Consider the following 15831-nt stretch of genomic DNA (forward strand, 5'->3'; position numbering starts at 1 on the left):
GTTAGAGAGACTGCCCTTGGTCAGTGGCTGCTGGGGCAGAGCTAAGATAGGCCCATGGCTCCTCCTTATTACTGTGTAGTTTCTCTAAGCCTCCTGAAACATGTCTAGGTTTCTCATTACTTCTTTAGTCCCCTTGATTCTTATTTGGGCTTTAAAGGCAGACAGTTAGCTTCTAATGCACGCACTATGCCTTCCACACTCTGCGCCCTTTGCCACATTATTAACCTTTCTGAACCTCTGTTTCTCATGGTAAGGTAAGGAGAATCCAATTTAATGGAATCCGTGTGAGTGACTAGATAAGCTAATGACTTATACAGTCCTCTGCACTGTGACTATGCACTTTACTGAGTATTTATTTCCCCTCAGTCCAGGTTCTTATTACTGGGCATCAAGGTTACTGCAGTAGGCTCCTATTTAATCATGGCAGGGGAAACGAGGATCACTGCTTCCTACCAAACTTACAGGACACATGGCTAGGGAGCAACATCTGTAACAACTGTTTGGGGTCATGAGAGCAGCTGGCATGGAAAGTAAAGTGAAGGGGATCATCTGATCAACAACCATGAGTGCCTGGGATATGGAGATGTGTTATGCTAAGTTCTAGAGATAAGTATGTGTAAAAAGCCACAGTAACTTCCTTCTAGAAGCTGAGAATTCAGATACTGATTTCTAGCCAGTAACACCATGGTAATCACTTCTAAAAGTACAATTGCCAAGGCCTAATGCTCAGTGGACCAACTATGGGAAATCTAATGTCTTAAAATTTCTCCTAACAACTTCGATGTGAACCCACAGTTGAAGAATAATGTTATGAAAAGATAAACATACATATATCAACAACTGGTCAAATAACACACAGAGAAATGTAAGTTGCCCATAGGACAACTTCAGAAGCACATTACAAATCATGCTTTCTAATGAAGTAGATACTCCATATTTTCTAACATTCATTTGTATATATTTTATATGTAATAAAATGATGTGTGGTGTTTTAAATGATGATGCTCCCATTGGTTCATTTGTTTGAAGACTTGGTCTCCAGTTGACGGAACTGTTTGGTAAGGATTAGGAGGTGTGGCCTTGTTGAAGGAGGTGTGTCCCATGGGGTGGCCTGTGAGGTTTTAAAAGAGGCATGCCATTTTCGGTGTGCCTTCTCTGCCAACTGCTTGTGCTGAGGTGTGAGATGCCAGCTGCTGCTACTATCATGCCTTTGTTCCGGCTATCATGGATGCTAATGCTCTGGAACTGTAGGAACATTTAAATGCTGCCGTTTATAAGCTGTTTTCATCATGATATTTTATCACAGCAACAGAAAAGCAATGAAAGCACCAATGCCAATGCTGAGTGAGCTAAGAAGGCGGGAGGAAAACAGTCATGCTAGGGAGAGGAGAGTTAGAGCCGGGTGGGCCTCTGAGAGGCTCCTCTGGCTCATGACTTTGATTTCTATCATGCTTACAGTTTATTACTTTGGCAAATGTTCAAGACAAGCTCAACTGTGTTCTTGGTTATGCACGAAAGGGGCTTCTGGTTATACAGGGATATTGAAATGTATTTCCCGAGTCTGCAGGCATCCATGAATGTCCAGTTTCTGCCAGTTAACACAATGCTACCTTCCATAGCTCCCCTTGGACCATGTTGTCCACCTCAACCCATACCAGTCATTTAGTTCTGTTTGACTCCAAATAGGAAAATTTTCAAACCTTCCCTTTCCTACCTATCCACACATCCTGCCCTTGTTTCTATTTCCTCACTTCCTCCAATGCATCCATTTATCCTTTCTGCTGCACTGCGAGACATTCACAATCAGCTTCCTCACTTATCCAACAAACATGCCATAGGATCAACAAGACATCAGTCCTGAGTTAGACTTGTTTCTTGCCATCACAGTTTATCAAGTGTGGCCCTCTTACTACTCTGAAATCAAGTCCAGAGCCCTTTGAATGCAGTCAAGTGCTCTACAGCAATTCCACCGAGCCTCATGCTCAACTTGCAAGTATGTCTTCACACTTAAGCATAAGTTCCAATTCCTTTAGGAAGACATAGTGCATGGCTGAAAGGTGAGCCCCCAACTGTATGCAGTATGCTGTCTCTGATATTAATGGAATCTCTAAGTGTATAGCGGAGGTTTACTTGTATTCTCTGCCAAGTCCAAAGATGTATGTGTGGATGCATGAATGCATGTGCGCACACTCTACCAGCCCAGGGAAAATATTAATGAAGTGATACTAAATTAAAATGAAAAGGAACTTTAGAAAATTGTGACTTTCAAGCATTAAATGACTCTTTGGGGACAGATGGAACTGCTGGTTGAATTTCAGGGCAAAGAGGGCAAGCACGGGGAGACATGCTTGGAGGTGACAGAGTAATAGACGGACTGCCTGCCTGGGAAGACGGTACATTTCAGACCTCAGAACTGAGTTTCCTTGCAGCTCCAACGGGTATGACTAATTAAGCAAAACACTTCTAGCCCTCATTTCCCGTTTAGAGAACATCTGTATCCCAAGCATGTACCATGACATCATTCCAGAGCAGTCTTTCTCTCCAGAGTGTTATGCTCACCCAGGCGAGATGCCCTGACCTTTCCCCAGATCTTTAAATTTATGGCTCTGCTCAGGCTCTCCTGGCAGACTCAGGAGACAAACTAATTCTCAGCAGAGGGCATTGTGAGCTTGGGGATGTGACAGCTTTTGTAAGAGATCTGCTGAGACTCATGTGGGAGAAAGTCAGATTGCAGCTTCCCTGCTTCCTCCCTCTTTCCCTTCCTAGTGTTATATCATTTTTGGATCATTTGAATTGTACATGGCTTTCTATTTAAGTCAGTCATTTGCTGGCAGCAAAACTAGAACATTTCCTGTTTTTCCTCTCACTGTAATCAGGATTTGGTTGTCCAAATTAGGACTGCCCTAATTACTCCTCAGCAGGTGCCAATCTGGGGGAGGGCAACAGACTGGAAGAGAGGAAGTAAGGACACTTTGCATCTTCAGAGTCACACAAGAAGAAAATACATTTTTTCCTAAACTTGGAAAACCTGATTAAGTCACAGAAACACACACCATGGGGTTGTGTGTGGAGAATGTACACACATGACCATGAATTGCTATAAAACAAGCATAAAGATGGGTTTCTACTTATTTGCTATCAAAGCTTTACTGATTTGCTTTTCCCAACCCTGAAATGAATTCAAGTTAGACCCATAATTCATCAGTCATGTACATCACCCCTAGACAATCTTGTGTGCAGTAATCTGATAGTTGGAAACAAGAGTGGACATCATTCTGGAGACGTTGACTATATATTAAGTGTGTGCATTTCCAAAGTGGTTCAGTCTCTCTCTCTCTCTCTCTCTCTCTCTCTCTCTCTCTCTCTCTCTTTGGTTTTTTTTCGAGACAGGGTTTCTCTGTGGCTTTGGAGCCTGTCCTGGAACTAGCTCTGTAGACCAGGCTGGTCTCGAACTCACAGAGATCCGCCTGCCTCTGCCTTCCAAGTGCTGGGATTAAAGGCGTGCGCCACCATCGCCCAGCAGTGGTTCAGTCTCTTAGACAAAAGAATCAAGATCATTTTTAGAAGTATCATAGGTCAAGAACCTAAAGCAATGGCTCTGTTTTGAAAGAAACAGCACATAAGCTCAATAGGTAAAATGTTTGCTGCCAAGCCTGATCACCTGATGTCTTAGTTAGGGTTTCTATTGTTGTGATCAAACACCATAACCAAAAAGTAAGTTAGGGTGGAAAGGGTTTATGTGACTTCCACTTCCACATCTTAGTCCATCATCAAAGGAAGCCAGGACAGAAACTCAAGCAGGGCAGAAACCTGGAGGCAGGAACTAAAGCAGAGGCCATGGAGGGGGTCCTTCTTACTGGTTTACTCCTCATGTTTTGCTCAGCCTGCTTTCTTATAGAATATAGGACCACTAGCCCAGGAATGATACCATCCTTAACTGGATGGGCCTTCCCCCATAAATCACTAATTAAGAAAATGCCCTACAAGTCCAGATCTTATGGAGGCATGCTCCCCTTCCCTAACCAACCCCCTCCCCATCTCCTAAAACAGGGTTTCTCTGTGTAACAGTCCTGGCTGTCCTGGAACTTGCTTTGTAGAACAGGCTGGCCTCGAACTCACAGAAATCCACCTGTCTCTCTGCCTCCTGAGTGCTGGGACTAAAGGCGTACACCATCACGCCTGGCTACCAGCATTTCTTAATTGAGGTTTCTTCCTTTCACATGACTTTAGCTTGTGTCAAATTGATACAAAACTAGCCAGCATGCCTGAGTTCCAGCTTGGGCACCCACACAGTGGAAGGAAATAACTGACTCCCACGAGCTGTCCTCTGAGCTCCATGTGAGTATCATGGTATGTGCACAATTAATAAACAAGTTTCCTTGGAAATAAAATATGGATAAATAATCAAATTCCTATCCACAGTGAATGAAACTATTCTTATCAGTCATTTCTGTCTAAAACCAACCACTCTACCTGCATAAGAGGTAACCCTTAGTTACCTGTTCTCAACACAACTTCCCAGTCTCCCTATGTTTTATGTACTAACAATCTTCTCTCTCTACCAATTGCTTTTCAAATGCAGATATGCATGCATTCCTCTTTGTAAATGACACCAAATATAACAAACTTCCATGTGACCTCAGTTCTCTAGCTACTGCCATATTGCTGTTCCCCTCTGTAGTGGCACTAATTATAAATAAATGCCTAGCCTATATTTATAATTTCTACCCCTATATTTTCCTTTCTCACCCATGCCATTCTGGCTTGCACCCTAATGCCCTATAGGAACAGCTCTTGGGATGGTCACCAGAGACCCTCCTTGGAAAAGACACTACCCTGCCCATGCTCTGATTAGACCTAACAGCAGCATCTGGTTCCTCCCTTTGCTTGTTCTTGGCTCCCACATTATATTCTTCCAATTTTCCTGTCTTGTTGGTTGTTGCTTCTCTGTTCACGCTGACAGTTACTCCTCATTTTGCAAACTTCTTAGGCCCACACTTTTGTCATCTGTGCCACAGCTAGCATACTCATCCCAAGGAGGTTTCGCCAAGTCCCAGAGCTTCAAACACTACTCATACCACATGCTGGCAGCTGATAGATACCTATCTACTACCACCGCCATGTGTCTATGTGAATGTCTTCTAGAAACTTTAAATTTAGTTTTCTATAGGAAACCATTCAACAGAACAGCTTAAATTGCCTCTTGGGCCTTCCTTGCCAGGTGAACATGTATGTGTTATACAGTATTTCTAGCTGGGAGCCAGCTTTGGTTCAGGAGCAGATTTTTACCTCCTCATTAGATGACCAACTGTCTAGTTGTCCCCAGATCTACAATATTTTCCTACCCAGTGGAAATTTATTCTCAATGGAAATTTATTCAGAATTTAAAAGCAAAAGATGGGAGGATTATGGCAGCATGCAGAATACCATCTACATTGGGTTTGTCCCACTGTCTTGGGAAGATGCTGATGGGAGAGCTACATCAAGATGTTTAGGTTTAGAACCTGGAAACAATCTAGATGTCCCTCAACTCAGGAATGGATAAAAAAAAATGTGGCAGATATACACTATGGGGTATTACTCAACTGTTTGGTTTTTTGTTTTTTAAATGGGGTACTAGGAATTGGAAGGCAAGTGGATAGAACTAGAAATATTATCCTGAGTTAGGTAAACAAGACTGAGAAAGACAAACATAGTATGTACTCATTCACAAGTAGATATTAACTGTAAAACAGAAGATAATCATGCCGCAGTCTACAGACCCAGAAATGCCAGGAGAAGAAGGAGAGTGCATGGGGGCAGGGCACCTAGGTCTCCCCGGGAAGGGGAAATAGAAGAGATTTAGTGAATGAACTGAGGGCAGGTGGGAAGGGGAACATGAGTGATCAGGTTGGGGGATGAGCAGAGGCAGAGAGTACTGGAAGAGACTACTGGAAAGGGGGGGCATTTTGGGGTCAGATAAAAACCTGTCACAAGGGAGTCTCCCAGAAATCTATAAGGATAAACCCAGCCAAGACTCCCAGCAATAGTGGCTATGTAGCCTGAACTGACTGTTTTCTGTGACCATATTGGTGCCTAACCCAACTGTCAGGAAGAGGCTTCATCCAGGTCTCACAGAAACTGAACTGATAACCAGGAAGCCTGCAGGGACTGGCCTAGGCACTCTGCATATGAGTTACAGTCATGTGCCTTGTCTTCTGTGAGACTGCCAACAGTGGGCAGTGGTGTCCAACCCTCTCCTCACACTGGATCACTTGCCCAGTCTTGATACAAGGCAGGTGCCTAGTCTTACTACAACTTGATATGCCATGTTTTGTTGGTATCCATGGTAGGCCTGCCCTTTTCTGAGTAGAAAAGGGGGAGTAGATGGTAGGGAGGGAGAGGAGAGAAGGGAGGGGACACTGTGGCCTGACCGTAAAACAAACAAACAAATGAATGAGGTTTAGGCTTAGCTGTACATGCCTACAATCCTAGTACTTCTGAGGCGGAAGCAGGAGGGTCTTGAGCTCATGGCCAGCTTGGGCTACACAATAAGTTCCACCCCTGCCTCTAAATTAAATGTAAAGTGTCAGGGCAAGAAGCACCCACAAGGAAAATGCTTCTGGAGGAGCAGCAGAGCCTATGAATGTGAGGCCAGGAGCAGTGGTAAAGGGAACTACCACCAAAACAGCCACCACCATCACCAAAATCACAGCCAAGTAATTTGGATGGCATTTCATTTGCCTAAAAACATGTGTCAAAGATTGGCACTTCTGGAACACCACTTCCTTTAGGGAACAGAAGTGAGGGCAGAGAGGCTGTGCAGCTGTCCACGGACACATGATGAGTAGGTAAAAAGCTGGCTTTCACACGGGCTGTATGGCCTGCTTCAGAGCCAAAGTTGGGTTCTAGCTAGAAACCCTGTATAACACATACATGTTTACCTGGCAAGGATGGCCCAAGAGGCACCTCTAAATTTTCAACTTAAGCTGTTTTGTTGAACGTTTTCCTCTAAAGAAACTAAACTGAAGGGAGGCATGGAACTTAGAGCAATAGCTCAGAATTTTTGATGACAGAATGAGGATTCAAAAATATCTCAATAGACCCAGATGAGGAGTTAAAAATAACACTGCACTCAATGGGTGATGTGAGATCTGGAATCTATGTTTAAAAGTTACCACAAATTATAAAGAGAGAGATGCTTTTACCCTTGTTTCCCCTAAGCCCTCCCTCTACCCTCTCTAGCCAATCAGTGGTCTGGAATCACAAATGGTACCTCTTCTGCCTCCAGGACTGTCCCTTTCTCTCTATTTTCCTCACCTCGTTCCTAACAAGCAATCCCCTACAGGTCTTCCTTCTCTCTCTTCAATCCGTCTAAACACAAAGGCGGACGAGCCTCCACAGAGCATCTCTCTACACCTGGTCCTCCCCTTGCACCTTCACTGGCTCCTTCGTGCCTAACTCTACGAGCTCCAGAGCTCCCGATGTCACCCACACTCGTTCGCTCGCTCTTCCTTTTTCTCACCTCCTAACCTCCTGGATGTGGCTGCAGTTCCATCCTACCCTTCTTCAGTCTCTCGGTCTCAATCACCCTCATTCCTCATCACTCCAGACCACGTCCTTCTCGAATCCTCTCCTGCGCCTATGGCATGACCCTTCTCTGTCAGACTGACTGTATCTTCTCTCACAATGTGATGCTGTGGGTATACAGTCTGTTTCTTTGTCACAAACTTCCCTTCCTCTAATTCCCCTAGACTGCAAGGCTCCTTAAAGGTAGAGTCTGCGACTGGTTAACTCTTTACACACACATGGGGAGGAGGGTGTCTTGGTGGATGCTCAGGGAAGCTCTAGCCAATGCCATGGCAGGATACAAGAAGAACTGGGTTTAGCTATGGCTCCTAAAGGAGGCACGCGATGGTGCTGTTCTATTATGCGGAGCACATCTGGGTAACCAGTCCAGGCTGGGGGCAGTCCTTTCTAAGATGGGCTATGACAATGGATGGAGGATGACTGGGATGATGGCCAGTCTAGGGGAGAAAACATTAAAACAAACAAACAAAAACAACAAAACCACAATTCACAACAATAACCATTTTCACAAATGGGCAAGATTTTCATACATACGGAATAAGAATGATTTCACTCTAATAAAAAGGAGTGCACTTGGAGTATGTGTTCTCAAAAGAAATTGTGAGACCCCAGTCTCTGGATGTTTCTCTGCTTCTCGATTCATGGTGCAAGTTGTTGGCTTCACTGGGCATTTCTGCTTTGATATAAAATCATTTTTTAGAGGCTCACAGCAATGAATAAGACCACATTATCTTGGACTGGAAATACCAGAAGGGAGCCATTCACTACATAGTTTAATTGTCCAAATTATTTCATTATAGTAACACAAATCTGACTAACGCACAATGGCTTCCAAGCACTTTACACCTTGAGAGGAAAGGATGAATAAGGTGCCAGGCTCTAGGAACTTAAAATTTTTCTGTCAAAATAATTAAAGCAACACTTAACAATGCATATCAGTAGAATTTAGAATCAAGAGCCAGTTATTTTATTAAAGGTTATTTATTATAGTTTAATTATAAGAAATATTCACCAACATTATTATTGGTGAGAAATTAGTTGGTGCCCATAATCAGATGTATGCATATTTCAAAAAAATTTACATTTAATGGTGGTTCCATATAAACATAAAATAAATCAGTGTTATTAAAGTCTAACTTTAAAATGTCTTCACTACATAAAAGTGAAGTTTCAGTGTTTAAAAATTTTTATATTCTAACTTAGTAGGTGACACACTGGTACAACCATTTTGGAATTTATTTTAAAACACATGAAAGTAGAACATCCACAGGATGGGTCATAAGTTCCAATTTCAAACAAATACGTTAGGTCAATGGATTGAGCAATTTGTATATCCACTAAAATAATCTGTAAAAACTACAGTCGCTTCTACACATATTAAAGCTGACATATAGTTGTTTGGGGTATGAATTCAAATACTTAAAAACTCAGGACTTTTGACATATCATAAATACATTTGTAAAATAAAATCACTATTTTAAATGTTTCCAAAGGCTAAGAACAGAAATATCATATGTTTTCTTTCAGGTGCAGAATTCTTACAATTCAAATCCTGAGAAGTAGAGAGTAAAAAAAGTGGTTACTTGAGCTGTGTGAGGGGTAGAAAAAGAGGGTGTTGGATCAAGGACACAATCTCCATTAAATATAACACATATATTTAAAAATTAAGCAGGTGTGATGGCCTGTGCCTGTAATGCTAGCAGTCCGGACACAGAAGAAGGCAGATCTCTGAGTTTGATGCCAGAGTGAGTTCTAGGACAGACTACACAGAGAAACCCTGTCTTGAAAACCAAAACCAAACCAAACTAAAACAAAATTCCTCAGAAGATTTTAAATGTTCACATCCCCCACATTAAAAAAGCTATAAGGTGATAGACGTATCGCCAAGTAATGACTGATTTAACCACTATCTATTTAAACAATGAAACAGCTCATTGTTCCCAAGTAGATTCAATTACTACTTTTCAAGTAAAAATGAAAAATGTACTTAATGGAATCTCAGTCTCACAGGATTTGAATTCTTCCACTATATATTTATAATATATGATAAATGCTCTTTTTATGGACCCTTTCTCAGTTTTCTTTGAATATCAGTTGTATTTTATCTCTTCACTAAGTTTTATCGTAATGGAGTACATTTTTAGCTTGAAACATTTACTTATTATGTTGTAATTTTTGGCAAAGCGAATTTGTGTGAACTTGTTTTAAAAATAGGAATTTACATTATCTGTTAACACAAGGATGATGAATTTAATATTTTTGAATTACCATGATAATTATTTAGTATCTAACTGAATATGAAAATATCACTAGTGTAAGATTTTAATCTAATATGTTGACAGTTTGATGAATATTGAAAGTAAATACTGTTGGGAGCACCACTCAATGGGATTAGGGTTTTCTAAAATTTAACTGAGCTTTGAGACGATGGAGAAATAATAGTTCCTGCAGGAATGAGGGAGGTTTGCATTCACGTATATTATATCACTCCTTCAGATTACTGTTTCTCAACGTTGCTTCCTGACTCATATAGAACGACTCTTGAAACATCTAAATGTCAGATCTTGTCTTCTCAGACCCTCTGTTGGTTTGTGTCCCTCTTCCTGGGTAACACTATCTTCTACTTACTACTTTGTACTTGTGCGACCCTTATTGTGTCCCCTCCAAAAAGAAGGGCATTACGCTAGTGCCCTCTCCTGTACTGCAATGCCTTTCTGGTTCTCTCCACTTCCATGAATGTCATCTGTCTAGCACATCACCTTCTGCAAAAACATTCCTGCCTATCATCACCTTCTCTGTGTTTCCACACAGATTATGATCATGCACTGGACTGTCCCTCTCTATCCTTGATTATTTTTTGTTCGTCTTTTAGATTTTTTTTTTTTTTTTTTTTGGTTTTTCGAGACAGGGTTTCTCTGTGATTTTGGAGCCTGTCCTGGAACTAGCTCTTGTAGACCAGGCTGGTCTCGAACTCACAGAGATCCGCCTGCCTCTGCCTCCCGAGTGCTGGGATTAAAGGCGTGCGCCACAGATTTTTTAAATTTTTTATTTAAATAATATTTTTTTTCATTTATTTTACATACCAACCAGTTTCCCATCCCTCCTCTACTGCTGTCCCCTCCCCAGCTGCTCCTCCTCCATGATGGAAGCAGAGGCAGAAATCCATAGACAACCGTTGCACTGAACTCTAAGAATCTTGCTGAAGAAAGGGAGGAGGGATTGTATCAGCTTGGAAGGTCATGATGGAGAAACACAGAGACAGCTGACCTGAGCACCCGAGAACTCATGGACGCTGAACCAACAGTTAGGATCTGCATGGGACTGACCTAGGCCCTCTGCATGTATGTGACAATTGTGTAGCTTGGACCCTTAGTAAGGCTTCTAACAGTGGGAGTGGGACCTCTCCCTGGGTGCTTAGCTGACTTTTGGTAACCTGTTCCCCATGCAGGATTGCCTGGCCCCACCTTGACTTAAGGGGAGGAGCTTGGTCCTGTGCCATGCTTTGTACAAGTCCATGAGAGGCCTGCCCCTTTCTCTATCCTTAACTATATATCACATATAATTTAGTATTTTATTGTACATTCTCTTTTTCTGTAATTGTTTCAAGTCTTGTCAACCAGGTCATGATTTGTTCCTATTATTAGTTCTTTATGTGAAATGCTATGATCTTTCCATGAGCACCAGATAATCTGATAAACCCCGAGAAAAGAGATCTGAGGTCTAAGTAACAGGTTTCAAGTTTATAACACTGTCTCTCTTCCTTCAACTGATGCTGAAAACAGAGCTAATTGTTTGCTTGAGGAAGTCACTCTCGAAGTTCTAGGTCTCTACAAAAATCAGGGTTGACCCTGGAGCCGAGCCACTGTACCCATCTTAATTGTCTCTCTGTGTGGCTGTGCGAGAACCCAACAGACTGTCTCTGCGGTGCTTCTTCTTGCCAGGGCCTTTGACAAATGCAGGGAAGGAGGCAAGGAAGGCAGTGCTGCCAGCCCCACCAGGCTTCACTGTAGGCTGAGGAGCAGGCCCCACACTGAGTCAGCTCCCCCACCCAGCTGTACCTGTAGCCTAGCAGCAGGCCCCACACTGAGTCAGCTCCCCCACCCAGCTGTACCTGTAGCCTAGCAGCAGGCCCCACACTGAGTCAGCTCCCCCGCCCCACCGGCTGTACCTGTAGGCTGAGGAGCAGGCCCCACACTGAGTCAGCTCCCCCGCCCCACCGGCTGTACCTGTAGGCTGAGGAGCAGGTGTCCTTGTATTCCTGGAGCTTCACACACACCATGTTGAGGAACTGATCTGAATACGCACTCAAGTCATGCATCAGGTTCATGAGGTCTTGCACGGTCTTCTCCACAATGATTGTGCTCTGGAAATGAACAAAAAAGAGAGGACACAGAAACTTGTGACATTTCTGTTTAGAACAATGTACAGGACAAGCAAGAACAACGGTTAGGATGTGAGCGTTTAAGGCACTTGAGTTTCCTGTAGGATGTGGCACTTAAAAATATGAATTAAAATCAACAACAAAATAAACATCTCATATGATGCTAGCCTTTCAAAGACCTGAAAGGTCTGTTCCCAGTTTTGCACACGATAGGGATTTTCAAAAGACTTTGTGAACTTCAAGGAATCTACTAGATGTCTCTATATCTGATTTTATTTTTAAAATGATATCAAGGGGTGAAAACCAGGACTTTGCACTTTATCCCTAAGTTAATTTCTATTCCTTAATGGTTTATTTGTTTTGTTTTGTCTTCAAAACAGAGTTTCTCTGTGTTGCCCAAGCTGTCCTGGAACTCCCTCTGTAGACCAGGCTGGCCTTGAACTCATAGAGATCCACTTGCCTCTGCCTCCCAAGTGCTAGGATTAAAGGAGGGCGCCACTACCACCTGGCTTCCTTGCTGTTTTGGGGACTGAGTTTTCCTATGTAGCTCAGGTAGGCCTTGAACTCATAATATAGCCCAGAATGGCTTAAATTCTTGATCCTATCGCCATCATTTCCCAAGGGCTGGGAGTGCAGACATCTAGCCGCCACTACTGGAATCTCCATGGGTTTTTAAGAAAGAGCATCATAGTCAATGGAAACCTTATTTATCAGCTCCTGGTCTCTACTTAGAGAGTAAAGGCCCACTACAGACAGCACAGAGAAAAAGGCTTTTATTATTGGTTCTAAGTTTAGAAACTATCATTGTACTAAAAACAACAGGTAACATTCAGGTTATATCTTACAGCTTGCAGGGTGTTTGAAACATGTTTTGAATCACTTAAAAGTCATCTAATAATCATGATTATCATGAACGTTTACAGGGTTTTTACAAGTATAGGGCACAATACTGGGCACTCCACCTGCTTTAGCTTGTTTAATCTCTATAATTCCTGTCCAGGAAAACAGCAGTCAACAGGCTGAGAAAGACAAGACAAAAAAAGCAAGAGCTCCAGGCTCTGCTCATTTTTCTATCCCATTCTGATCTAACACTGGCCCTGAGTTCTGTCCATAGCCCATTTACTGTGTTTCACATTTATTCCTGTTACTATAACAATCAAGTAGGATAACCAACTTCCCAAGAGAAAGACTATTTGGCTCAGTTTGGAGGTTTCAATCCATAACTTACTGGCTCTATTGTTTTGGCCTTTAGTGAGGCAGCACACCATGGTGGAATCACATGGTGAAATACCTGTTCAAGCCATGGCTGGAGCCTAAGAGAAGAGAACGGTGTTGGACTCTGCAGTTCCCTCCATGGACTCGCCCCTAGAGGCCTGAGGACTGCCCGCTATACTTCACTCTCGAGCATCCACAGCCTTCCAATCACTCTTCTCAGAGAGTAAGACTTTAACTCGTGGGTTCTTGAGGGGAGTCAGGAGCCAGATAACGGCATAATTGTCAGTACCATTGAGAAGGGCCCACACAGACTAAGACTTTAAAACTGAATCAAAGAACTTCCAAAGAGAAAAGTAATAAAACCATCTTAAAGCTATGGCATTATGCAGCAAATTAGTGTTAATTCTGAAAAAAGGAACATTCAATAAACTCTGAATCTTTGGTTAAAAAAGACTGAGTTGTTTAAACCATTATTTCATGTCTCTTGCAAAAAGAGCAGATTTATACTGAGATAAATATTAATCACATGCTTAGCAGTCTGGAATCCTTTGGTCAATAAAGAATATGTTATATATTTATTTAAATAAAATTACACATGCTATAGCAGGCTTAGTCATAAAGGAAATATTAAAAAATGTTTTTCCCACTCTCATTGTGACCTAGCAAGGAATCAAGGGCATTTTACTATGCTTAAAGATACACAATGGGGTCAGGGTTTTAGATAATGTTTCCCCAAAATAAAAAGAACAGATAAAAGTATATACAATGGAGGATTAGCCTGGATTATGAGTTACAGTTGTGTGCTTATTTGCGATGATTTGGAGGTATAGGCTTCTGCCTATTATGCCTTCCTCTCCCCTCCCCATGCCTACTGAAATAATTAGAAGGAAAGAAGAAAGGAGCATTATATTATGTAAGGCTAACCTCATAGGGAACCAAATTACAGTCTCTATAGAATCCTCACAAGTTCAACTTCCTTTTCTGTATTGATTTTGAGATTAAAGCACTGCAGCTTCACCCTGATCTATAATCCCATTCCTCTGTATTTGTGTGTGACTGACAGGAATTGATTCTGTCCAGCTACATGTCCCCACGTTAAGCATCTAAAATCCTCATCCCAATTCAGAACACAGGATATCCTACAAAATGTGGACAGCAATTAATAAAGCAGAGGAGCTCAGCAATCCTCACAGAGCCTGCTTCAATTCTACAGCATTGCAAGATGAACATGGGGAGATTACTTTGGTCATTAGGAGAAGGTCTGGTTCTGTCCTCAATTACACGATTGATAATCAGCTCTGGGGTAGCTTGGGTAGCCCCTTCCTTTATTATGACTCAATTTAGTCCACTAATAACAAGGATAATTTGATTGTGTCTTTATTGGTCCACAAGACTAATATATTCAATCTGTGCATTGGTGCTTTGACACTGGCTGAATTAGTGTATAGCTGTTCTCAAGCTATTGTAGGTGTCCCCAACTAGATTATCAGCTTCTTAAAAGTGACCAACATGCCCCTTCCTTTTTGTTCATCTCCCATTCTTCCAATTGCTCATCACATGCCAGGATCTTCAGAACTAATAAAAGAGTGCTCATTAGGAAATATAAAAACTTCTCCTGACGGTCATATAGGCAAGGCATGTGGGAAACAGGCCCCTGTATTTTACAATCTCTTTGGGTGAGGGAGGTTTCTTCTGTACCTACCACAGTGCTTTGGGGTAATAAGAATGGAACTGACAGAGTTTGGAGGAGAAAGGCAGACTGAATAGTCTCTGGTGGTCAAGGTTTTGGGTGTGAGCAGGAGTACTGGCACAGACTAACTAGAAAGACACAATCTGATTCCAATGGCTGTGCTTGACATGGCACCCATGTGATGCTCTATGATTCTATACAATTTCCCAGCTCTTTGGCTGGTTTACCTTGTCAGCACAGCACTCTGGATAATCAATCACTGCATTCTCCTCAAGGAAAGCGGAACTGCACTTTGCACAATGATGGGGATTTTTATGGGAAAAAGGTCCACAACCATTTCCAAATCAGTGGCTCTGACAGATAAATGCTGGAAACATTAAATTTCAACAAGGTCAATCCTGTTTTTATTTATTTGATTTCTTTAGCATCAACATTGATTTACTGGCTCATTATTTATTAATTTAGAAGTTTGCCACTATGAGCATAAGGACTTTATAATAAGTAAAAGTGATTTTATTCATTATAATTCCTATTAAATACTTGAAATGATTTCTATTTGTTTAGGAACAGCTAAGTTCACATTTCTTACAACTTATTAGCAGGTAATAAAGTCTGAAGATGACAAAAAAGAAGAAAAAGAAGAAAAAAATCCCAGACAGCTAATTCAATGAAAAATAAACAATTGAAGTTTATTACAGGGATGCAAGAGCACTCCAAAATGGAAGTGAGTATATAAGAAACAGCAATTTGGTTATGCATTGGAAAAAAGATTACATAGTGTTAAGGTGTAATTCAATGGTGGAATGCTTGCCACTATATGGGTAGTCCCACAATTGATCCTTATCATTGCACAGATAAATAAGTAAATAAATAAAGCTTATGAATGGAGATCATTGTTTTTTCTTTCCCTTGAGACCCAGATCACTGTTGTCAAAACTGGGCTCCACAAAATGATACTGATATTATTATTATAAAA

At 41.7% G+C, this 15831-nt stretch overlaps 1 protein-coding gene across 1 annotated transcript in view; it reads right to left on the reverse strand.

The window, feature by feature from the left end:
- Positions 1 to 15831, reverse strand: part of Exoc4 (exocyst complex component 4) — a 756055-nt gene that overhangs the window by 169151 nt on the left and 571073 nt on the right. Inside the window, exon 12 of the mRNA XM_057763023.1 lies at positions 11796 to 11932. Coding sequence (XP_057619006.1) covers positions 11796 to 11932 — 137 coding nt within the window. The remainder of the gene's footprint in view (positions 1 to 11795; positions 11933 to 15831) is intronic.

Source organism: Chionomys nivalis, chromosome 1, assembly GCF_950005125.1.
Source record: "Chionomys nivalis chromosome 1, mChiNiv1.1, whole genome shotgun sequence".
NCBI lineage: Eukaryota > Metazoa > Chordata > Mammalia > Rodentia > Cricetidae > Chionomys > Chionomys nivalis.